Here is a 26367-nt window from a genome sequence, read left to right on the forward strand (position 1 = left end):
TCAAGGCTGGTTTACTTCGTCCTACAACAGACACCTGAACCCTATGAGGTGGATGCGAATTCCAGTTCTGGAAACACATAGAACAAGACACAGAAGACGCCCATCGCCAGGAAGCATTATTCCATTTCTTTGCTTTCACATTTGCATTACATATTATGAAACCTATTTAAAAACAAACATGAAAAGAAGTTCACATTCCTATAAAAACTGAGTGGAGCGTTCTGGTATGACTGGAGAGATGTAAGTTGCTTAAAAGCACATGCTGTAGGCTTTGGCATAGGCCAGAAAAACATAAAGTGTTGGAGGTTAGAGTAAGATTCTAAGATGAGTTCTGCAAATGTTTGCATTCCTCTTACAGACCTCAGTTGCTGCATCACTTAAGGGTGCAGCTTCTACAAGACAGAGAGCACTTCAATCACACACCTGGATGACAAAGAGGAACCTAGACCAGCACAGAGCCTGGGCTGTGCATTTTCAGGAGGCCCTTACTTTCAGGATCGGGCAGACACAAGGGCAGCCACTGAGCCAGCGCACCCTTCCGGTCTATTCTAATGGGTACCCGCTTGTTTCCCCCAACCCCAGCCCTGCCACGCCACCTTCAGATATGCATACGCTGTAAGGTAAAGTATGGCTGGAACAGAACACTAGGAATGATTCCTCACTTCATTAACCAACTAGCCACTTCCAGTCCTGTTGCAAAGAGCTTCTACAACGTGCAAAGTATTTCCCGGGCTGACTATAGTCAAAGCAAATGTCTACTGAGTGGGTCCAGGGGGCGACAATGTTGTGAGTGCACTACTAACTGTAGGTGCTGCGGTCTGAATGTGGCCTCCCACAAAATTCTCCTGTTGATGGTATCAGAAGGCAGGGAGCCTGGGAGGCGAACTAAGCCATGAGCTAGGTGTAGCTCTCACACACTTGAGAGACCAGAGAACTCACTTATCCCGTCTATCACTTAAGTCACATGTCTCCACAAGATGCCATCTGTGAACTAGAGAAGAGCCCCTACCAGAGTCTACCAGTGCCTTGATCTTGGGCAACCTTCCTACCTCTGGAACCATGGGAAATACGCTGCTGTTTATAGACTATCCACTCTATGGTATGTTATTAGATCTGGTGGATACTGTAGCTTCTCTTCCCAGTGTACAGGTGAGCAAATAAGCATTTTAAGACACCTGGAAGCCAGTCAGAGGGCTTTACTAATTGGGGCTCCAGCCTGTTGTGGACACTGGGTAACTCAGTGAAGGAGTCCTTGTCCCAAATCCTCCCCCCCTCCCCAACTGGCTCAAGGCTGTTCTAGGGGCCATTAACTTCAGGCAACTCTGATTGTCTAGGAAAAGCCTAGAGCAGAGATTGCATTACCAGGTCTAAAAGGTCATAAGGTCACCGGTCAGCCTTTGTACTGAGCCCACAGCGCCAGGATTCTCAAGAGAAAGGAAGAGATGTTCAGGAGTTACTGAGTTAGCCTTGAGACTGGCTTTGGTGCACACTGGCAAGGCTCCCACTTAGCTCTAGCTTCTCTGCTAAGCTTAGGTGCTGAATTAGGATCCAACCTTACCAGGCACCGTGGCTTCGGAAGCCCAGCTGGGCCTACAGGGAACCACTGCTCCCCTTTGGTCTTGGCCTTGCACAGCAACTTAAATCCTTGTAATTGTGGTTTTAAAAACCCAATGACCCCAGTCTGGACACTCGTTTTTGTCATATACTGTGTCAAATGAACTTGGACGTCTTGCTGGCAATCTGCGATGTTAGAAGAATTCTACAACTGAAGCAGTATCCTCGTTTAAGTGGAAGATTTTAGGGAAAAATATACAAAACTATACTGTGAGAACACGGGTGAAGTGGAAACATCACTTAGGGAGCCCTTCAGCGAGAGGATGCTTACAAACAAGCGTCTTCCTTCCTTTTCTATTTCAGCAACGACTTAATGGGGCCCCACTCTGTGCTAGGGGAAGGGGAGTTGTGCTAAGCCTCTGCTCACGCATGGAAATAAAAATATAAGCTTTGCAGGCTGGCAAGATGGCTCAGCAGGTAAAGGCACTTGCCGCCCAGCCCGGTGCCCTGAATTCAATCCCCGCAACCCACGTGATGGAAGGAAAGACACCACCACTTCCACAGGTTATCCTCTGACTGCAACACCCATGCTTGGGTGCACGCACACACACAAAATAAGCGTTAAGGCTGGGCGGTGGTGGCGCACGCCTTTAATCCCAGCACTCGGGAGGCAGAGCCAGGTGGATCTCTGTGAGTTCGAGGCCAGCCTGGGCTACCAAGTGAGCTCCAGGAAAGGCGCAAAGCTACATAGAGAAACCCTGTCTCGAAAAACCAAAAAAAAAAAAAAAAAAAAAAAGCGTTAAGAAGTCAAACATAAGAAAGGACACTCTTGTAGTAACGCCAGGTTATCGTGAGTGATGACACAAAAGATAAAGATAAGGAGAGTCCTGTGGTGGGGCGTGATTTGAAGCGGACCTCTGAGCAGGTGCACTCCATGCTTGAGGAAGTGAGCCAGGGTAGGAAGGAAGCCACCCGGGTGTGTGAAGGGGGCATTTCAGGAAGAGGAAACTAGAAGGGACTGCCACAGTGACCAACAGCTTCTACTGAAGTATGCTTCCTATTGCTGCTTGGACAAACCACCACAAGCTCACTGACGTAAAAAGTGCAACCTTATTACTGGAGGTCCTTACAGGCTGCCGGCGGATCTGCATTCCTTCATGAAGGAAGCTTCAGGAGAGGAAGTTTCCTGGTCCTCTCTGGCTTGTGGGCTACAGGCATCCCTCTCTTCTAACCTCTGTAAATGTATCATATCCATCACTGTGACCCTTCAGCATCTCAGATAATTCATCACATTTTAAGATCCTTAACCACACCTGCAAAATCCCTTTTGGAACGGACGGTAACAGACTCAAACATTCAGGGATTAGGGTGTTGACAGCTTAGGCCATCCATTATTCAGCCTACCATGTGCGTACCCTGCCAACCTCCAACCAGTCAAAATGCTAGGACCTGTCTTCACACTCTGCTCTGGGATATTTGTACAAGGTGTGAAAATGTATTGCTGTGACTGGTGTGACAAATGGCTGAATGGCCAACAGCTAGGCAACAGGTATAGGTGGGGCTTCTGGGCAGAGAGAGGACATAGAAAGAGATAACGTAGGTGCCCAGGAGATGCCAACGAGACATAGAGGGAGTCAGACACACAAAATGAAAGAAAGGCAAAAAGCTGGGAAGTAAAAAAAAAAAAAAAAAAGATTAATAGATTAATATAAACAAGTTAATTTAAGTTATAAGAGCTAGTGGGATAAGCCTAAACTAAGGCCTAGTTTTCATAATTAATAAAAAGTCTCCATGTTGTTATTTGAGAGCTGGCTGGCAGGATAGAAAAAGGCTTGTTACAACCCCCTGCTGGTCTGGTTAGGGAGACCAGAGAAGGGCTTATTTAGCAGATGACTGGCAGGTGAAACAGTGGGAGGGTAGTCAGGAAAGCAGAGAGACAGAGAGAGGGGGGAGGGAGAGGGAGAGGGAGGGAGGGAGGGAGGAAAGGGGGAAGGAGAGGAGGGAGAGAGTGAGCGTGTGCAAGGCGGTCACACAGGTGACACTCTCACAGGTGGGAAAGCTACAGGTATACTCAGAAAGGAGAAGCCCAGAGGAAAGGGACAAACGGACACCATAAGCAAACCATTCCTTCTATCTGGATGTGGGACTACTGACGGTGTTTTAGGTTAACGGCCTACCTGCTGCTTTAAAAAGCATCACCATAAAGCAAAGCTGCAAAGGGAATCTTAATGTCAGGGCATGTGGTCTCAAAGTGGCTTTTAAAACATTCCTGTGTCAACTAAAAAGCTACAAGGCAAGAGCTGTAACAAAGGGGGCAGAATGTTAACAGTTGGTACAGGGGGGTGGAAGCATGGGACTTCACTGTGTAATACCAGTCCCTCCGTTCGGGTCTGAAATGAAAATCTGAACCTTCTGGAGACAAGTCAGCTGAGGCTTATGGGAGGAGCAGGGCTTTTCCACTAGAAAAGTAGAGTCCTCTGTTCACGTGAGGACCTGTGCACTCGCAGAGGGATGGAAACGCAAAGAGCAAACTGTCAACTCGGGGAAAGGGAGAAAACAAAGATCGACTGCGGGCAACAACAGAGGCAGCAGTGTGCACGGAGGACCACGGGGAAGACTAGCCCTGCATGCAGTTGCTTGAGCAAGCCACTCGGCTCTCCCGGGGCCAGGTGCCCACAGCGGCAGCATGGGGGACGGGAGGCAGCTGAAGATGATGGTTTGTGTGTGCCTGGGAGAGGCCGTGGAGGTGGATGCTGTAGCTTCGCCCAGCATGGGGTGGTGTGAAGCAACAGATGAGACATACCCACTGCAACACTTGGAGCATGGGGTTGAGAGGGGAGAGGTAAAATGTGAAGTCAAACTACAGCTCCACAAAACAAAATACCCACTGGGAATGGCACACAGAGACAAGAAAGTTCCTGTGAAGCACAGGATAGTTATCTGGGAGCGGAGACCAACACACCACCCCTCTCACTCAGGTCAAATCCAGCCTTAGCCTGATCCAGTCTCACTGTGCACAGCTCGTTCCTTATGTACTGTCAGGAGAACTTCATTTGGACAGATGATGTCATTTACTAAAGAGTGTATGTCTGATTCACACAAGCTTCGGTACCTGGGTTTCAAAGGAACTAGAGGAGCTGGGGCACAGCTCAGCAGCTAAGAGTCCTTGTCGCCAAGCCCGACTACCCAGTTTCTATGCTGGGTACCCACACGGTGGAGAGAACTGACTCCCACAACTCCAGTTGCTGATTTCCACATGCACCCGTCCACCCCCAACAGAAACAGAAGAAACTTTAAGCTGAGTCTTCAACACTGACGAGCCTAAACATTCCTGTCGTCCCTGCTGGAAAACAAGGTGAGAACCACATCAGCGGTAACACACCTCCAAGTGTCGTGGTAAGTGGACACTGTTCCCATGGCCAGAGGCTACTCTTGGGGTAACACAGTAGGAAGGTACCCTCCCACAACCCAGATGTGCTCAGTCCACACTTGCCAGGCTAAGACAGACACCAGAAGGCAAGCTGCAGACCAAACATGCTGGGGCAAACCTGGGAAGGCCACAGAACACCAGTAGAACTGGGTTTTTCATGAAGGGCTCTGTGGTACAGACCTAGCTTTGTGGCTACTGTCTGTCAGCTCTCAGGACAGGGAGCAGTCTGAGTGGAGTGCCACCTCAGATGGGTGGGAAGCTAATAATGTCCTACAAGGCTTGACAGTAGCTACCACCGTCATTGAGGTGCCAACTTTCACCAAACACGTGCTTGATATTTCAGATGTTCTAATAATGCTTCTAAGTCAGAACACAAGCCTTGCACATGAACGCTATTATTACTACCCCATCTATGACTAATGTTAAGGTATCCCTTGGGTCATACAACTGGGCAACAACCAATCAGTATATTCATCCTTAGCATAAAGGGTGGGTAGCATCATCATTGACCAGATATGCAAAAGGACCTTGAGATGTGCAAACAGACTCTCAGATGTGAACCGACTTCACCTGGGCACGTGGAGCCATGGGCTGTGCTCAACGCTGCTGTCTGATGCCCATCTTCCCAAGACTGGCACTCTGACTCCAGTAGAGTGGAGAAGCTCCTTCCTCAGCTGAGTGGAACCATGTAGCAGCCACTTAGTAGGAAAATGAAGACTGGAAGCAGCTGGAGCCTGGGCTGTGCAGGCTCTCGGGCAACTCCATGCTAGTTCACGCTCCCACCAAGGTGGCCCAGATCTTTCCTATTAGCTAATGAGAAGCCCTGGTGTCACTTGGAAGGTGAAATTTGAAGAGGGGCTATTTAGAAAGAAGACTGGGAAATCTGGATTAGAGAAACAGAAAGATCCCAGTGTGGACATGAGAACCCAGGCAAGCCATCTAGATCAAACCCTCATTGCTGGGCCTGGGTCACTCAGAGACATCAGCCCAGGACATAGATAAGGACAGACTACTTTCCTAGCATGTTCAAAGCCCCACGTTTGATCCCCAAGCACTGCGCTAAAAACAGGAGAGAGAACAAGAGCAAGCCAGCAAAATTAGAGGCATTCTTTGCTGCTCTAACTACCACTCATTTAGAACAGGCCACAGAAATTCACCACCGCTTGATGGGGCTAGGAGCTATGCTGCTCAGTACTTTCTTGATTAATACAAGCATGAGGGAGCTACATACGCACTCAACAAAGTACAAATCTAAAAGATGTCCAGTGATCTCCCCAGTGGAGCCATAATTTGAATCCAAACCCCAAACTTCACACCACGGTTCTCAACTGTGTGTTCTTTTTGGCACACCAAGCTTTGGCCACAAACTCCTGAGAGTGAGAACCAGTTTGAACCACACTGTGAAGTAGTTCCCAAAACACTAGCAAATCTTTAACTTCCCACTCATACACAGAAATTCGTCCAGGTAAATACAGCTAAATAATAAATGGAGGGTTCATAATACATAATAAATGATATTCCATAACAGTTTGGAATGCTGCTCTCGGCAATGGAGGCATCACAATACCTGACCTCAAGTATATATACTGCAGAGCTATAGTAATAAAAACAGCCTGGTACTGACATGAAAACAGGTCTATGGAATAGGCCCAGAAGCAGAACCAACAAAGCTATGTATGGCCATCTGACTCCTGACAAAGACAACAAAAGTACAAGCAGAAAAATGTCAGCCTCATCAACAACAGAGCTGACAAAATCGGCTATCCACCTGCCAAAGAACAAAATTAGAAAGTTATCTTTCACCCTGTTTGAAAACCACAGCACTTCAGAAGCAGAGACAGGTGGATCTCTTGAGTTTAAGGCCAGCCTGGTCTACATACAAAGTTCCAGAATAGCCCGGGCTATGGAGAGACCCTGTCTCAAAAAACCAAAACCAAACAAAAAGCTCACAATGGACAGCTCTGCCCTCAGCATACACCTCTTCGACTGTCTATCTGGTAAGACCTGTGTGGACAATGCAGCCCTCAGAGCCTGCTAAGTTACAAGATAACAACAACAGCTCTCAGGTCTCCATGGTTCCCACCAGCTCAGTCCATGTGATGCTCACCTCCATCTTGGGTCGGCTCTCCCGTGCCTTGTTCTGCAACACAGCCACAGTGGCGGGAGGGGTGAGAGGCGGAGCAACGTTGATGAACAGCACCTGGATTGTCCTTTTAGGCTTCCCTCTAGGTAAGACTCAGGTCAGTCTGCTTAGTCGGAACTAGTTTTTTAAACCCGAAATACCTGGAGAAGAGCAAAGTCTACCACGAGGAAAACTTACACATTTGTCATACAATAATCTTCACAGTACTAAGATAGAAATTAATTCATAACTGAATTAGGCGTCAGTAAACATGGATGGATTCAACCAGAAAACCCAATGGAACAGTTCTGAGCAACTCTGCCCACTATTTGAACACCCCAGCCCAAGGCAGGAGACTGCCCAAGCAGGCTCTTTTCAAGCCTGGCCCTCCTAGGTTCCTCCAAGGACCTGTTATTTTTGATGGGTTTCCTTTATATGCACACACCTGAACAAAAGCCAAGCATGTCATTTCTCAGCTCAAATATTGTTCTTTGAGGGTTGGGGATTTAGCTCAGTGGTAGAGTGTTTGCCTAGCAAGTGCAAGGCCCTGGGTTTGGTCCTCAGCTCTGGGGGAAAAAAATTGTTCTTTGAATAGCTGGAGGGAAATGGAATCATTTAAAAAAACCTTCTTCGACTAGCAGTGGTGGTGCATGCCTTTAATCCCAGCACTCGGGAGGCAGAGCCAGGCGGATCTCTGTGAGTTCGAGGCCAGTCTGGTCTACAGAGCGAGATCCAGGACAGGTACTAAAACAACACAGAGAAACTCTGTCTCAAAAATAAAAAAATCTAGTGTTTGTCTCTACCACCTCTCTCAGGGAGCCAAGTCTGGATGAGATGTGTCTTCTATAACAAACGGGAGAGAACATGCCTGGCAGCTATCCATGCCCTGGGCTGCCCACCCCACCACTCCCAAGCGGGCCCCTGGCCCCTGGCCCCATGCTTCAGCCGCTTCTTCTTCAACTGAGACTGAAACAGGAGGTTGAGAATTTGTTTTCGGTTTTCTGATCTGAAAGCCTGACCACTGGGTGTCAGTCACCAGAGGAAAGAAAATAAAGAGGAGGTTATCACCCCACTTAATTATGCCCACAGAACTCATGTAAGATTTGCCAAAGGACTGAAAATCAATCTGCCCAAGTACGTCAGTTATGTCAGGAAAAGCTTACAAAACTTTCACTCATCTGAACACATCATATTTATCTGTCCTAATCTGTACAAATAATTCATTAGACAGCAGAGTGCTGGGACCTCAATCCTGTCTCTTGATTTAAAGATGAAGTGGGAATGGCCAGTGACTGTCACCAACTTAGAAGACTTAGAAAGGCTGCTGGCACCAAAACACCTAGAGCTGCACAGTGGACCTTACTGGTGACTGAAATTTCCAGGTAAGGCCGTGACCTGGTATGCTCTGACATCTGCCAACAGACAGACAGACAGGAGGAAGAGGGGAAGGCGTGTAAGTGTGGTGCAAGGGGAACAGGCTTAAAACACTGACATCCGTCTGTACTGGTAAGGGTCAACCATGGGACATAGCATGATGTAGAGATTAAGTTGACTGCACTGTGAACCCTCCAGTGCTCCTAACACCTGTAAGTGAGTACTGACATCACAGGCTGGTAACATACCTTCAGCGTTTCTTGTCTTAGCCGGGCTATAATGAACAGCAAGTGGTAAGTAATTAAATATAGCACACATAGCACATTAAGTGTTCATATAGAAGGGGTACAACCAAACTAGAAACTTATTTCCCAGGGATCAAACTCTCCCTTAAAATAATCACTATATGGTTATGTTATTGACTACAAATTAAAGACAAATAAGCAAAATTTCGTCTCTAGTTGTAAAGAACCAAGATGTTACAGCTTTATCAGAAGCTAATCACAGACTTAGAAAGCAACAATCTACGCTTACCAACTGTCACCACAATTAAATCATTAAAATGGAGGAAAGAATATTCTTTTTAAAGCACCTACTTTACAGCTCTTTTACCTTCATGCCACTTGTACAGTTCAAAAGTAACTTTTTTTTGAGACTGGGTCTCTCTGAAGATCAGGCTCATCTTTAACTCACAGAGACACTCAGGCCTCTGCTGAGATTAGACTTGCACAACCACACCTAGCTCAAAAATAATTTGGGGGGCTAGAGAGATGGCTCATCAGCAACGAGCACTTGCTGGTCTTGTAGAGGACCTGTGTTCGATTCTCAGCACCCACATAGTGGTTCCCTGTATCTACAGTTCCAGGGGATACAATGCCCTATTCCGGCCTTTGCAGGTACCAAGCATGCACATGATGCACATGACAGCAAAATATACATAAGATAAAGAATCTAAAATAATAATAAAAAGAAACAACTTGGATAAACTGGGGAGATCAAGTAGGATTGAAAACTAAAAAGGCAACAGGAATGTGCTATGTACAGATGTACAGAGAGCCTGCCCTCCTTTGGAATGAAGAGATAAATAATTTGAATGACCTTCAACACAACTTTTATCTCTAGGACTTGTCTTTTAAGAAGTCAACAACTCTTGAGCTCTACAATTCTAAGATAGTTATTCTAATCGCAGGAGTTCCTCACTCATATGACCCTCCCAGTCCACAAAAAGAAAACACACAGTCTCATTTTCAAAGTCAGAGAGCCCAGTCTTGTGCCCCATGACTGCAGAAGTTAAAACCTTTTTCAAACAGCAGAAAGGTTGACTCAGAGGTTAAAACTCAACACCAGTGAAACCAAAATTGATTTTTAACCTAGTAGAAAATCTGAGTTGACAAACCATGCAAAAATTAGCCCAAATGGCTGCAGCCTTTCTCTGAGTACCTCAGAAAATGCTTAGCAAGTTGGGTGTTTATTGTTTATGCCACAAGAAGCAATGAGGCTAGAAGTGTGAATATCACATGCTTAAAAGTTGAACCCTCAGTCACTAGCGCAAGTCTTCAAGAAGTAACAGATTAACCCCCAAACTCATGATATGAATTGCCTGACTGTTGTAACAGGGTTAGAGGAGTCACATCAGAGGAAACTATCAACTGTACTTTCATGTCTCCAACTTGTATAGTCACTGGATTGCCTGATGATTCTAAGTTTAAATTCCCCAGAAATGGATACAGTGAGACATTTTCCAAGCAACTTTTGATTGTAAAGTGGAACTTATGGGAAAAATCACTTAAGAAACCAAATCTTAAATAAAAATACTTGAACTGTAGCATTCACCCATCTGACTGTGGCTCCCAAGGGCTTGCTTATCTGAAGAGAACCCAGGCAATTAAACTGCCTTCACTCAAATGATGTCAGAAGGCAACTACCCTATTTACCACCCACTGATAAGTTATGACACCATTTCATAGCCTGTCATCCGATTTCCTTTAACCCCCACCAAAATGCCTAGACTTTCCTTAATACTAAGGGCTTATCACAAATGCTTTGGTCTATCAACTGTAAAAAATCAGGATGGCAATGCTGTAGCCAGAAACCAGATAATTACTTGGACGAAAAAAGAACAGGGGTGGAAATGACATTTTACTTTTACTTTTCAATTTTTCTAATGAACAACTACAGTTAAAAGTTAACCACAAAAAAGAAATCGAACAGACCTAAGAGCTCTACAGGAAATCCAATGGCTAGGAGAAGCTTTCAGAGCACTACTAGTGGTCAGAAATAAGTCAGTAATATGAGCATAAGGCTGACACTACTCACAATTACTAAGTACATAAATCTGGCCAGAACCAAAACACACTACACCCCCTCCCTACAGAAAAGCTGGTTTGCTGTGGGATAATGTTTTTGTACACTGGTTTAATAAAATACTGATTGTCCAGTAGCCAGGAAGGAAGTATAGGCAGGGCGAGAAGATGAGAATTCTGGGAAGAGGAAGGGCTGAGTCAGGAGTCGCCAGCCAGACACACAGGAGGCAGGATGACAAGGCAGAACTGAGAAAAGGTACCAAGCCACATGGCTAAACATAGATAAGAATTATGGGTTAATTTAAATGTAAGATTTAAATGTATTACTAGTCAGTAATAAGCTTGAGCTAATGGCCGAGCAGTTATAAATATTATTAAGCCTCTGAATGATTTTATAAGTGGCTGCAGGTCCACATAGGCCAGGCAGGACCCAAGAAACATTCTGACTACAAATTGTACCCAACCTGGCAGGACAGAAAAGGGGAAGTGCTATGGGATGTCTTTATGTATGTTGTGAATGCGTTGCTTTGACTGATTGATAAATAAAGCTGTTTGGCCAATGCTGAAGCAGAATAAGGCAAGGCAGTACATTCCAACTGGAGAGAAAGGAAGAGAAAAGGAGAGGCAGAGGAGATGCCAGCCGCAGCCAGGAGAAGGAAGATGTGAAAGAACCGTAAACTGTGCCCATGTAGCAACTTATAGATTAATAGAAGTGGGTAAGTTATAGGAGCTAGCTAGCAAGACACCTGAGCCATTAGGCCATATGGTTGTAAGTAATACAAGACTCTGTGTGTTTACTTGTCCCAGTGGCAGTGGGACTGAGCAGGACACAGGAAACCTCCGACTATATTTGGTGCTCACCATTGGGCACTAATCCATATAAACGTAAGAAAGTTTAAAAAAAAAAAAGGATTCTAAAACGGAGCTAAAAACAGCTTCCTAAATGTGTCGCTCAGGCAAGCCGTGAGCTACACTATGGCGGGTTCGGAACATGCAGGCTTGAGCTACAGCATGGCAGATTCCTGCCAAGTTACACAGAGGCATCTCCAAGCTGTGCAGTACACTGAGTGGAAGATTTTGCTTCTGCTAGTACAGGGAGGGGGAGAAAAAAAAAGTTTCTGGGCTACATGCTGCTTTGATGGAGGCACAGACCCATTGCTTCCAAGAGTTGGTGGTACACATGGCTCCCAGAGCTGGCTGAAAATATACCACCGCCATATTGGAAAGCTGAAGTGGGCGGAGTCAGCAGTCAAGGCTTCCCCTTCAGTACTAGCCACTGCAAGTTGAAGCAACAGATTCACAATAAGGCAGACTCAGATGGAATAAGACTTTAAATGGTTTACAATGTGCGTAAAATGTATGTAGGCTTGGAAGAGAGAAGTAAATGAATATAGTTAGTTATATGGTTTTAAAAAAGTCTTTAAAGAAAAAGTAAAATAATATAAAAATTAAGCCACGTAAAGATGAATATTACATAGAGAATCTGGATTGTGTGGTCTTTGGGATTTTTAACTGCAGAAAAACATTTGACTGTAAAGGCTACTCAGTTAAACCAATATGTATATTTTAAAGGTATCTGGACTTCAAAATCTATGTCTAAGAACACATTACTTTGGAAAAGAGGTTCTGCTTTTGTTTCCACAGAAGATGAGAACCTATGGATACTTCCAAGCTAAGATGGTTTGATCAAGGAAGACCCCCTGAGAGGTCTCCAGATGTTCCAACATCCAGATCAGCTTCAAGGCAACTGGCTAAGACAATGCAGCTGCACAAGACTACTCTAGTCAGGATTTGACCATAATTCTTAATTTTCTCAGGATCTCCATAGGATTGCCAGTGTCCCCATCTAGCAATAAGTAGTATGAGAAGCTACACCCAGATTCCCAACATATTGTTTATGTTTATTTTTATTTAAAGGAGGTTGATTATAAATGCAATCTCTTCCTAAAAAAGGGGATATTATAGATAATAGGATAAAGAGCAACAACTTGTTTAAAATGTTTTACATTGCTATGGATTTTAGTTTATTGATACAAATAAATTTTGTTATACTGTATATTTATTTCTACTCTTGTTTAAAGTAGTATGTTTATGTAACTCATTTAAATTGTAATGTATAATTAAGAAATACAGATTAATAATTAGTCATCTATGATAATCAAACTTATAGTCATTTTAGTTAAGTTTTCTAGGTATATATAGGTATATTTCAATTAGGTAGTTAATCTTCAAACACTTCAAAGACCTACAGAATATGACATTTAAAATGGTATAAAAAGACTTTTCTGGACGAGACATGTCTGCTCCTGGCAGCACCAATTACTTCAAGGAGAATGATGGGCACTGAATAAACTCAGTTTGCTTTCTTTGTGGTAAAAGTTAGCCACTGGGCAAAAGTGCCCTTGTGTCAACTGACTGACAATGTTGTATAAACTGGATATGCAGGACCCATAGGGAGGTGACCACTGAACTTTGCAAGGCAAGATGGTCCTTTAGGCTCCTGCCTCACAGAAGGAACTGTCAGATATTCTACAGGACACAGAGAGAAGTGACTAAGAGACTCTAGGCCAAGAGGCTGAAGATGGATGCCCCCCAACATTACAGAGGAACTTTGGGTGACTGTCCAGGCAGCCAGCTATCTCTGTCATTCTAGATTTTTTGAAGTTGCTTACAATGCTCTTCCTGTTTACTTAGGTAATATATCCTTCTGGGGTCTTTGATGTAGTTGAAGACTAGATATAATTTTCCTTGGTTATGATAAAAGATAAATTAGATATGAAACTTTAGACTCAAATATAGGGTAGAATATTTTCTTTAATTTTGCCAAATATGAATGGACTATTGTAACTCCTGCTTGGTAACTCTTCTATTATATGTAATTTTACTACATTAAAAGTGAAAACCTTTCTTTCTAGTTAGACAGAAAAGGGAAATGCTGAGTTTTTTCCTAACAGGAAGTACAGTAGGCTAAATACCTCACTTCTGTCACATGGGTTATGTATTTAATCCTTTTGCCTTTTGGAACTGGGAACTGGAATGGGGGTGGGAAATACTACAAAATAAAAGTGCTGTATCTCAGGCCAGGCAGTGGTGGCACACACCTTTAATCCCAGCACTCGGGAGGCAGAGCCAGGCGAATCTTGAGTTCGAGGACAGCCTGGTCTACAGAGCAAGCTCCAGGACAGGCACCAAAACAACACAGAGAAACCGTCTTGAAAAAAACAAAACAGGCAAACAAAAAAACAAACAAAAAATTGCTGTATCTCAGAAGGCTCTTATCTTCTGTATGTGTAGGGAACTAAACCAAACACTATCAGGTGACTGACAAGGAAGGTTAGAACAGTAGTTATAGTCCCTTACCCTGCAAACCTAACAGTACACCCTGAATTTCCTTTTGTAGACAAACACTTGGGCCACTTACTTATAGACAGTCAGACTCGGTGGAACAAACTCTATGGCAAGCATTATCATAAACACTACACAGGAGTCAATAAAAATAATGTGGCTTCTCCATGTGGCTTGTGGTTCTCACATCCATTGAAAGCCTAGTCACAAGGTGATGATACCTCTACATGTGAATGCTCTTCAGAAGATTCAACTAAGAATCCTAAGAGTTGGGGATTACACAGAAAATGTTTCCAAGTCTAAGCAGCTTCACTCACACTCTATAACTACTGCTTATTTAGTTCTATCTGCAATGAAGGATGGGAAACTGTCAGGGTGCCTCCCTCCCCCACCTCTAGGTATTGGTCAGTCAGATATTCCCAGTAACCAATCCTTCCCCTCTGTCAATGAGGAAATGGATCGAGAAAGTCACAAGTATGGTGATATTGTATTTGTACTGAAATGCGATTTTATTTGTATGTTAATAAAGTTGTCTGGGGATCAGAGCTAATAGCAAGCCATAGCAGAGCTGGGCATTCATGGCGCATACCTTTAATCCCAGCACTGTGTGGTCAAAGATACAGCAGCATTGGAGATACACGCCTTTAATCTCAATACCAACTATAGATCTGGAGGTCTATACAAACAGACAGTGATAAGGCGGTCATGTGGTTGGGTTTACAACCAATGAGAAGGCAGAACAGAAAGTCTATATAAAGACAAACACTCAGGAAGTAGGTCTCTCTTGGCTGAAGAGGCTAGCTGCAGCAGACGGGTAAGGCTCTTAGCTCTGATCTCTTGGCTTTCTTCTTTGCATTGGTTCTTATTTAATAAGACAGTTGGTTACATCTACACACAAGCCCATCATCTCGCTGCCAAAACAGCATGGGGCTAATTTAAACCTAGCTCAGTCTATTTGGGATGCTCTAGTTCTTCAGATTACCTCATTCTATCTCAGTGCTCGGACAGTTCAATTTCTACCTTAGTGGATGTAGAAGACAGAGTTCCATCCCCACAAAAGGAAAAGAGAACCAGTCATAGAAAGACGTCATTTTAATAGATCTATGGGGGGAGGGGCGCATGAGGGAAAGCAGTAAATTAGAACAAGTAATGCATGTATAAAAAAATGGTGCAATGAGGATCTGTCAGGTGGCTATGGGTACAAGCTCTTACAGCAGAGATAACAACCTAAATCTGATCTGTAAGACCCATACAGTAGAACTGTGCCATGGAAATGGATGCACACACAAAATAATTTTTTAAAAGCCAAAATGAAGCCAGGCAGTGGTGGCGCACACCTTTGATCCCAGCACTCAGGAGACAGAGGCAGGAATCTCTGAGTTCGAGGCCAGCCTGGACTGCAAAAGGTGAGTTCCAGGCCAGCCAGGGCTGTTACACATACAAAGAAATCCTGTCTTGGGAGGGGAAAAAAAATCTAAAATGAAACTTATTTCTGTATGTGTTCATCTAAAACATTAAAAGTTTTTTTTTTTTTTAAAAAAAAGTAAAACCATTTGCTAGAAAAATTACAGCATGCTGGGTATGATGTTAAACCAGAGACATACTTAAAATATGGCTCTCACAGGCTAGCTGAGGAAAACTGCTCTGAATTTCAAATCTCCATGTCCAGAGATGGGAAAGATAATGAATGCATCACCAGAATGGCTCCAGTCTCAACACAAGGCAGTTTGGTGTGAACAAGCAGAAGGTAAGTTTACCATGCAAGGTTTCTAACCGACAAAAACTTGAGAGTAAGCATGGCAAATGTACACAGCATGGCTCCACTAGTACCATCAAGAGAGGCTGCACTCAAACTACTAGAATAAGGAAGGCAACCACCGGATTTACACAACACACCTCGGGACTGGAGATGACTTACCAGTAAGAACACTGGCTGCTCTTCCAGAGGACCTGGGTTCAGTTCCCAGCACAAAAGTGGTAGCTCACAACTAGAGAGCACCAGGCCCACACATAGTGTACATGTCCAAACACTCATACCCATAAAAAAATTTAAAACTCACAAGAAAAACCCTACTTCATTCAACCTTTGCAGTGAAGGACCCAGATCTGCTCTTTCATGCTCACTTCTTGTGACTAGTATGCCAGGGTGGAAAACAAGCGGACTGGGTAGACGGGCAAAGGGGGAGACCTCTAATCCCAGCAGACTGGGGAGATGGGCAAGGGGGAAGACCTATAATCCCAGCAGACTAGGGAGATGGGCAAGGGGGGAGACCTATAATCCCAGCAGCAGAAAGAACTGCCACATTGGGGACCAGCTGAGGGAGGTCCAGCCCCAACACTTGGTCCATCGGGGCTAGGGGCAAAGCTTGGCCATCTTTCAGAACTACAGTGAGTACCACAACCGAGAAGCCAGAAGCCTGGTACTCTATAACCCAGGTCAACAGCACCAAGCTGTGCAGAGCAGGCATGGCTGAGCACTGATGGTCTTACTTCTTGCAAAATCAGGAAAAAGGTCGTCTGCCCTGGGGCTCCATGAGACACTCAGTTCTGATCTGAAATCTGAGTCCTGGAAGCACTCATTACTACTTGGTTGCTTTCTTTACTTCCCCTGTGCTATTTTCTCTACAATCTGCAATCTTGTCTGCTGGGTAAAACCTGCTGCTCAAGTGCAACCTGTCCTGAACTCTACCAAAACACACCTATGTGCCTTCACATCTGTGTTAAGACCGCTGTGGGAAGTTTGGGTTTCAAAGACTTCCCCAGTCTCCATCAAACTTTGACCCCTGCACTGGGGACACCGCTCAAGCAGCCAGCTCTTTGTACACTAAGAACATACAATTCCTCTAGAAAGGCCCTGCAAGGGACAAAGTGACCCACTTAAGTCTTCATGCAAACCTTCAAAGTCAGCTCCTCATGAGTGTAAAAAAGTAAAGGAGAAAACCAATTGTCAACCGATCTCAAGTACTTCCACTAGGATATAATTAAGCCTAGGAACTAAGTAACATAAAACACCAAAATATACTTTTAAGAATTTTATTTTGTCTAAATAATCAGTGTTTTTTTTTTTTTTTTACAGATTATACATTGAAAAAAAATACTAAAAGTAACCGCATTCTCACTATTAAGAAACAGAGGTTTAAAAAAACTAAACAAAAAACTAACCCATTCTCTAAAAGTAATTGCACAAAAACAAATGTCTCTCTCTCTCTTTGAGAATGTGTTGTTTTGTTTTGAAGGCCCTGGTCAACTGTCACCTGGATGAAATATCAGGTTCCGTGTTAAGGTCCCAACAGTGATATCCAAAGACCTAAGATATTTTCTGGTTCCTTGCCTTGTCAACAGTTATGCAATTTAAACTGATATGCAGCTAATATTAAACACTAAACTACCATTCACTGGGGGTCTGTCATCCCCTAATGTAGCAGTATCTTAATTCACAATGGTCTTCTTTTCAGATTTGGGTAAATCAAAATTTCTCCTTTAAAATACCCAATTATTCCTGCAGGTAACAAATCCATGAGCCAGTATCACCAATACTAACCTGAATGGCCCCAATCAAGCATCACCACACCACAAGGGATATGGAAAATAAATGTACTGTACAAGCCACATAAATCTGAACACAATGAATGTATTATTAAACTCGCCAAATTCATTTAACCCGAGGTGGCCTTCCCATTGTTTTCAGGTCCCAGGCTAGATAGCTCATTCACATTTATACACACCATCTTCCCTGACAAGACAAAAGAGGCCACTATAGTCAGAGTTCTCAACTTCCTTTCTATAGTCACCATGACCTAAGAAAGGTGTGTGGCTATTCAAGCTTATCAGGTTGGACCTCTGTTCTACTGCTCTCAAATCTGACTTCAACAGAGTGCTTTCCAAAGAATCAGTGAAGGTTTGTCCCCAGAAATAAGTGCTCACATTCTTGGTCTCAAGCTCATGCAGCTCTTTTAAAGGCTACTAGGACCAGAAATCAATCAGTAGTTAAGAACCCATACTGTTCTTACAGATGACACAAGTTTGGTTCCCAGCACCATCTTTGGATAGCTCAAAACTGACTATAAAGCCAGCCCAAGGGGATCTGACACACAAACACACACAAACACAACCAAATACAACCAAACACCCACACCCACAATCAGAGCTTATAGGTTTTAAGAAACCCCTTACCTTACAAACCCAACAGGCCAGATAATTGATGACAGTATGTAAGGAATGCTAACAAACTGAAAAATGAGAAATCCTGTTACTGTACAGGGTCAGGCACAAGCCCCAACTTACATGCTGGACTTCAGAGATCAGATCATCAACTTGTACATGTTTAGGAAAATATGAGCTTGCCTCTCGGATGTTAAAGCGACTATTTGGCTAAAAATACCTCATGGGGGTCATACATATACATTAGCAGTCTACATCTGACCCCACTGGCTACCTTCCTTTTGCCTCTCCCTCAAACCTAAATTAGCTGGCTAGCTACAAATCAAATATTCAAGTCCAAAGCCCTTCTAATTCACAGCCTTTACCATAGTAGTCTGCTCTGCAATGGGCACTTGCTGAAATGTTTTACTTTTTGTTTTCAACTACTCAAATTTAAGAAAAATGGATAATTATGAAATTTGACAAACCTGTAGCAAAATAGTGTAACATTTGAAAATAGCAGTTTTCTAAGTTACACTTGACTTACTGTATAATCGAACAAGCTCAAGTTTAACTCAAGAGAACTGAAAACCATGTCCATATAAAGACCCATAAATACATAGTATTATTAGAAAGTCAAATACAGACTCAACTCTAAATAGCAAATATATAAGTATGGTATGTAACAAAGTAATGAACAGTAACACTGACACACACATTTGAGTCTTAAAAAGCAAGATAAAAAACAGTATATAATTCCACTTATGATCCCGTTAAAAGGCAAAACTAAAAACAGAAAAATACAACGGTTGATGAGAACAATGGGAACAAAGACAGTAGGTAGTTTGGAGGGGCCATGAAAAATTGTTGTGTATTATAATTACTACTGTGTATTTGCCTAACTTTATCAAACTACATAAGGCACAGTTTCCTACATGTAAATTATACTTCAATAAAGCAAATCTTTAAAAACTCTGTTAGCCAGAATGCTACTAATCATCTAGGAATGTAAAACATTAAAAATTCCAGAAGGGAGAGCTTCTGAAAAGAGGCAGCTGACCCCAATGGTTCATACTTAATATTTAATTTACTCCACTGCTTACTGGCTTCACTCTCCTGTGACTTTAATATTTTTCTTAAGATTATGCATACAGTGCATATATATATCCACATGCCAGAAGAGGGCACCAGATCTCATCATAAATAGTTATGAGCCATCATGTGGCTGCTGGGAATTGAACTCAGTCTGGACCTCTAGAAATGCTCTTAACCTCTGAGCCATCTCTCCAGCCCACTTGTCTATCTTAACTGATCCTGTCTTGGGTATCTGTTTCTTACTATGTTCCTTGCACCTGAGATGGTCCTGGACAATACCAGTTTATTTTTAGAGTCAGCTTCCCACAACGCCTCCTGGAGCTAGCAATGGTTTAGAGCACTTACAAAAGGAATTACACTAGTCAGTAAAGTACCTGTCAATCAAGCATAAAGACCCGAGTTTAGATTCTTAAAATCACTTCAAAACAGAGCACTGTGGCACTCATCTGGAACCCTAACCACATAGGGTAGACAAAGATGGACCAACAAATGGATATCCACAGCTCACTGACCAGACAATCTGGTCAATCAGAGGGCTCCCCAGGTTAAGTGAGAGACGGGTCTGAAAACACAAGGTAAACAGTAACAGAGGAAGATCTCAGACACATATTCATTCTCTCTCTCTCTCTCTCTCTCTCTCTCTCTCTCTCTCTCTCTCTCTCTCTCTCTCTCTCTCTCTCTCTCTCACACACACACACACACACACCAAGAATTACATAAATGTGTTCTTCCTACAGTTCTAAGTTCTTAATCAAGTTCAATCTATTCTATTCTAGGCCTGGTATATAACTTTGGGGTGGAGCAGGCCCTAAATTCAGTCCACAATATTCCACCCCCACCCCACAACTACAATCTGTTAATTATGAATGAGTCTGCAACAATTTTAAGAAGAGAAAAAAACAAACATAGTAATTTAAAAACAAAGTGTAGGACACCCGCCTAACACCCAGGTTTAAGCACACCATATCAAGTAACAATGAGGAGACTATCAAGGAGTACTTTTGTTAGGCTGAGTTCAACTGCCCTGAGACAAAACTCAAGTTTCCATAACCCACAATTATGTTTGTCTTACTGGTGATAAGGCTAAATACTTACTCTTGTGTAATTGCTTCCTATGGAGGTTTTTACTCATAGGTCTTAAAAGCCAAGTTTTATGGGGACCAGCAACAAAAAATATCTGAGAAAGCAATTTCCTTTCCAATTCCTCTAATACGTACACGTGTTACATGCAAAACATAACCAACAAGTATCTACCAAGCTTGTATTTTTACATTTATAATTCATATGGATCAAATTTCACTCATTGCATACTGGTGGGATGGCTTATCAAGCAGACATTTACCAACAAACCTAACAATCTGAGATTAGTCCATAAACCCACATGGCACGAGAACCAGGGTAAGAGTAAAAAAAATATGAACGAGCTCATAAGCCAGAATCAAAAAAGAAGTCTAATCAGCGTCTCTAAGAAGTGTATGAGCAGTCTGAGAATCCTAGGGTTGTTAGGTACATCTGAGTAAAGTTCATAGTCTCCTAGTAGGTTCTGCTAAAAATGCTGGAGGTAAGAGTGTCTAACACTCTGCTTCTGTTTTTCTTAAGACAAAGTAAAAGAAGAAATGACTGCCGAGTAGTTCTTTGCAGATAAGTCAGTTTCTTACTGTAGAGGCCAATGGGCCAGTTCTGTCTTCCCCTCATCAATCTGATGTGGTTTCCTAGATATCCTGAACTGCTGGGCATTATTTAATAAGAGGCACACTAAAAAGTATCAAATCACCTGAAACTGACACACAACAGAAGGCAGTTATACATTTCTCTTTCATATTTAAAAAAACTGAGGAGGCAAAGGCAAGAGAATCACTGTGATTTCTGAGGCCAACCTGGTCTACACAATGAGTTTGAGGCCAGCCAGGACTTCATTTCATAGTGAGACCCTGTCTCAAAACAACACAAAGAGAAAGGCATCCAATTTTAATAATAATCGTAATAATAAAAGTCTGCAAGTAGAAAAATTTATTGGAGTACCTTTGACTGGCCACATCAAGCATCTCATTTTGGTTTCAATAGGATTTTAGTTTGTCTACTGCCTGTTAATAGGAAGGTTAAAATTTTTATTTTAACACACTATACAAATCACACTATAAAAAGCTTCCAAAATTCAATATTTAGTAAACTAATGGTGATCCATGATACTGTTCCTTCCTATCCAATACAAATAAACATGTGCTATGGGCTGGAATGCTTAAACTGTTCATCTGAGTACAATAAGATCTGACAAAAATGCATTTAACAAGGTAATAAATTATCAGCCTTATGAAATAAACTTTAAGGAGAATGAGGAGAAAGCCATTCTTCCATTATTCTGTCTCTGGGGATCCAATTTCAAAAACTATTATACACTTTATCCCATTAGATCCCATACTGATTATCCTAACAAAGCGCTACATTATGTTCTTTAAAACCTGGCTTTAATGACTACTGTACCTAAGGAGCACTCCTTTCGAAAAATGCTAAATATGTAATAACAGTATGATTACAATGAGAAAAGAAAAATCGCAACCCTTGGGAAAAGCAGCTGCTATACTTAGAGACTAGAATAAAAGATACCAAAGGACTTGGGCCAAGATTAGTATAAATAGACTTTATTGAAGTCAGTGCCTCTGTACGGAGACAGAAGATTGTGTCTACATAAGCACAAGTTGTAACATTTCACAACTTCTAAAAGGAATGTCAACAATTACAACGATCATGCATACCATGGTCGATAATCACATTTTAGAAGCATTTTCAACCATTTCTAAAGAAATGCTTGTAACATTGTTATATATAGAACTACTTTCAATAAACTGCAAAACATTGATCGACTTTTCCAGTATGAGCTACAGTGTCAACACAAAAGGGAGGCATAAATGTTTAATTTATGAAATCAGAATGGAATATTTACTGTAAAGAAAAAAATTAAAAAGCTTTCAAATAAAGGCCATTATTGAACCAACATGAAGAGCACAACTTGAACTTGACTTCATTCATCTTTTAAAGCTGTCCTCTGAATAACTTCAGTTCTAAGCAGTGAATTCAGTACTGTGAATATTCCTTGGATTGAAGTTTGGCAATAATGCGGTCCAACTGTCTCTTTGCTTCACACTGTGGGAAATTGCTCATGTCATAATATTGAGGGGCAATTTTCACCAACCTGTCCAGAAAGGGGGGGGAGGAAATTATGAAATCAAGATTTTAAGTAAGTACCAGTTACTAATAAGCTAGGAATTAATCCTATCACTGCTGAATAAAGGCAAATGTTCAAATACAAATCAAAGATAAGAAATATAAGCCTACATTTTTATAAACATCGCATTTAGAAATGTCAGCTAAATAAAAATACTAATTTTCTGTTAATTTGTCAACTTTGAAAAAGTATCAGAATTAATTTTCAAAATATTTACTTGCATGACACAATATAAAAATACAAAGCTATGAAATGTTTCATTTGACCACACTACTTTAACCCATATTTTGAAGGTTATGCAAATGTGACATGTTCCATAAACTATTTGAGAGTCAAATAACTTCATCATCTCATTCTCAATGTTTTAAAAACTACAAATGTATTGCTTATGAAGGCTAACTATACATTTGTCCCCTCCTCAGCAAAACATAGGATAAAACAGTAATTTTCTACACGTTTGAAGTGTCAAAAGTCAAAATCACTGATGCATGGAAACTGTAAAATACTAAGTGACACCACCTAACATAAATGCCTTCTAGTCCACTCTGGACTGACATTTCCTTAACTTATAAAATGGTGAGATGGGTGGATAGGGAGGAATAACATGGATAGCTAGCATTCTGCTAAAAGTTGAGCTGTCAGTCATAATTAGAACTTACTTGTAGAAACTAATATGCTAACTGAGATACAACTTGATGTAATTTTTATCTTTGCATAGGTCCAAAAAACCCTAACATTTAATAAGTAAGGACAAATAAAATACTTTTATTAAAAACAAGTGAACTATTAAAGACGAACATCTGTAACCAGAGACTACACAAAATGGCACCAAAGTAAGTCCTGATACTATTCAAGTCCCTGGTCACACCAAAATTCCCAGTCCTCTCACCAAAAAACTGACTAATAACCCATCATACTCTGTAAATCCTAGATCTATGCATAAGAATATATACATCTAGCTGAGAAGACCAAGCTATACAATGAGCAGAGAAGGCTTTATTTACTACAACCAGAGCCAAATTCTATCCACAGCAAACTACTAAAATTGAAATTAAAATCAAAACGTATGCTTACCATTCTGGCTTGATATCTGTACATGTCCGGATATAATTCTTCGTTGTCAGCACAAACTCATTATAAAGCACCCATTCAGGCTTGTGATCAAGCACAGTAGAGGGATGCAACTGGACCACCTGGTTATCTTTCACAGTTAAGTAATGCCCTGTTCGTTCTAAATGTGCCACCTGAAACCAAAACAGTAACAAATGAAATAATTCCAAAATAATATGAGATAATGACAAGAAAACAAGCAGACTCAGGCTTAAAAAAAAAAAATTTTTTTTTTAAGATTTCACACACACCTGTGCCTGCATATCTGTGTACCATATGTATGGCTGCCTGAGACCAGACAGAAGAGGGTGCTGGATCCCCTTGGAACTGGAGTTAACAAACTTTTAGTTACAGACCTTGGTTGTGAGGATTGAACCCAGGTCCTCTGGATGAGTAGTCAACACTCTTAACCATTGAGCCATCTCCCAGGCTTCAGGCTTATTTTTATTCAAAGGTTATTACAAAAGGAATTTTGCAAAATAAAGTCACATAAAATTCAATTTTCAGTATTCCCGAAATTCTACTGAACATAGGCACACCCATTTATGGCTGCTACTATGCTACCAGGGCAAGGAGAACTAAGGTTGTGACACAGATTTGATGAATACACACACACACACACACACACACACACACACACACACACACACACACACACAGCCTATCATCTATTATCTGGTCCTTCCTGTCTCAGACATGTCTGGACAGGGCTCTACAGAGTAGATAAGTAAGTAACACCACACTCATAACTGAAGTAAAGAAAACAAACCTAAGCAAACAGAAAACAGCAGCCTACAAAGAAAAGAAAATGGTAAGAAAAAAGCATGGGAACAGAGGTCACATAATTCTTTCCTGTATTTCTTTGACTAGTAATACACTTAGACTGGTGGCTGAGGGATGGTCTTTTTGTACTATTGGTTAATGAAGAAGCTGTTGTGGCCTATGACAACACAGGACATAGTCAGGCGAGAAATCCAAGAGAAATGCAGGGAGAAGGCAGAGTTGGGAGATGCTGTGCACCTCTAGGAAAGCAAGATGTAATAGAACACAGGTAAAGCCACCAGACAAGTGGAGATACATAGATTAATAGAAATGGGTTAATTTAAGAAGTAACAGCTAGCTAACAATAAGCCTGAGCCATAGACCAAACATTTTGTAATTAATATTAAGCCTCTGAGTGATTATTTTATAAAAATGGCTGCTGCCCAATTGGGACTGGGCGGGATTGAGAAACTTCAATCTACCAACTGGTGATATGTAACATCTACCAAACACATGACAAAGTTTGACCTTTCGAATTCAAGAATTCTGCATAATATGAATCAATGTCATTCAATAAATATTTATACTAAATACATACTACTAGATGCCAGGTAACATTTGTTGATGCTCCTAAAAATAGGTGCTGAGATACTAAAGTTTTTTAAGACACACACACACACACACACACACACACACACACACACTGAGTGCTCTATCTACATGTATGCCTTTATGACAGAAGAGGACATCAGATCCCACTACAGATGGTGGGAACTGAACTCAGGACCTCTGAAAGAGCAGCCAGTGCACTTGAGCCATCTCTCTAGTCTGATAGTACAGTTCTTAATCACAGCTTTATCAGAGTGAGGGGGGAGTGCATGCATGCGCGCGCATGAGAGAGAGAGGGGGGGGGGTGTAACAAAAGCAAATTTAAGACATACCAAGAAAAAGCTGGTATATATTAAATAGTAAGAATATAATTAAGTCTGGGGAAAAAATATTCACTCCTAACTGCATTATTCACCTTGTACTACAATAAGCATTCTTCTAAGCTAGAGACACACATCTGCATCCCAGCACCTGGGAGGTAGAGGCAAAAGGTCCACTGGAGCTCCAGGCCACCCTTTGTGGAAACCTTTTCTCACAGAACCACCAACCCACTTTTCCTGTTACTTTGATTCAAAGACAGCTACTTCACAGAATCTCCTTTGGTTTTACATGATGGAATCAAATGCATCCAGACTCCTAGCTGCTGAACAGATAGATAAGCTTTGAGGCTGATGTACTTAGTTTAAGAAATATTCAATGATAGAATAAACAAGCATGAGCTAGAAGAGATGATTTATTGTACTGTCAGAAGAATTTTTCAGGTATCATTTTGATTTATCTGACCCTTAAAATAACTTTTCAGCAGCTGGAGAGGTGGCCTAATAATTGAGACCACTGGCTGCTCATCCAAAGGTCTTGGGTTCAATTCCCAGCACCCACTCTAACTCAATTTCAGATGATCCAACACCTCCAGCTTCACTAGGCATGCAAGTGGTCCAGACATACACACAGGCAAAACACCCATATATAAAATGAAATGTTAAAAATGCTCAGGGTATTCATCTGGGTTTTTTTTTATTCCAGTTCCAATAACCTTTAATACAGTACATTTAAATTAAATAACTTATAAGGAGGAAAAATTAAGAATGGCTTAAATCAAAAGACACTTGGATTTTGCAGTGTCCCAAGTTAGTCATAAATACCAATGTGCACTATGTAGAAATACAAAATAAATGTAGTTATTTAGATGTGGAAGACACAGGGGCTGGAGAGATGGCTCAAGAACTAGCTTCCAGAGGATCCAGGCTCGATTCCCAGCACTCACATGCTGTATATATTTGTGTATACACAAATACAAATA

At 41.9% G+C, this 26367-nt stretch overlaps 1 protein-coding gene across 1 annotated transcript in view; it reads right to left on the bottom strand.

Moving 5' to 3' along the window:
• Positions 1 to 21981: 21981 nt before the first annotated feature.
• Positions 21982 to 26367, bottom strand: part of Dhx15 (DEAH-box helicase 15) — a 42615-nt gene continuing 38229 nt past the window's right edge. Inside the window, exons 13-14 of the mRNA XM_028865899.2 lie at positions 23661 to 23830; positions 21982 to 22553 (exon numbers count right to left, since the gene is read on the bottom strand). Coding sequence (XP_028721732.1) covers positions 22436 to 22553; positions 23661 to 23830 — 288 coding nt within the window. The 3' untranslated portion in view covers positions 21982 to 22435. The remainder of the gene's footprint in view (positions 22554 to 23660; positions 23831 to 26367) is intronic.

Source organism: Peromyscus leucopus, chromosome 10 (genome assembly GCF_004664715.2).
Source record: "Peromyscus leucopus breed LL Stock chromosome 10, UCI_PerLeu_2.1, whole genome shotgun sequence".
Taxonomy (NCBI): domain Eukaryota; kingdom Metazoa; phylum Chordata; class Mammalia; order Rodentia; family Cricetidae; genus Peromyscus; species Peromyscus leucopus.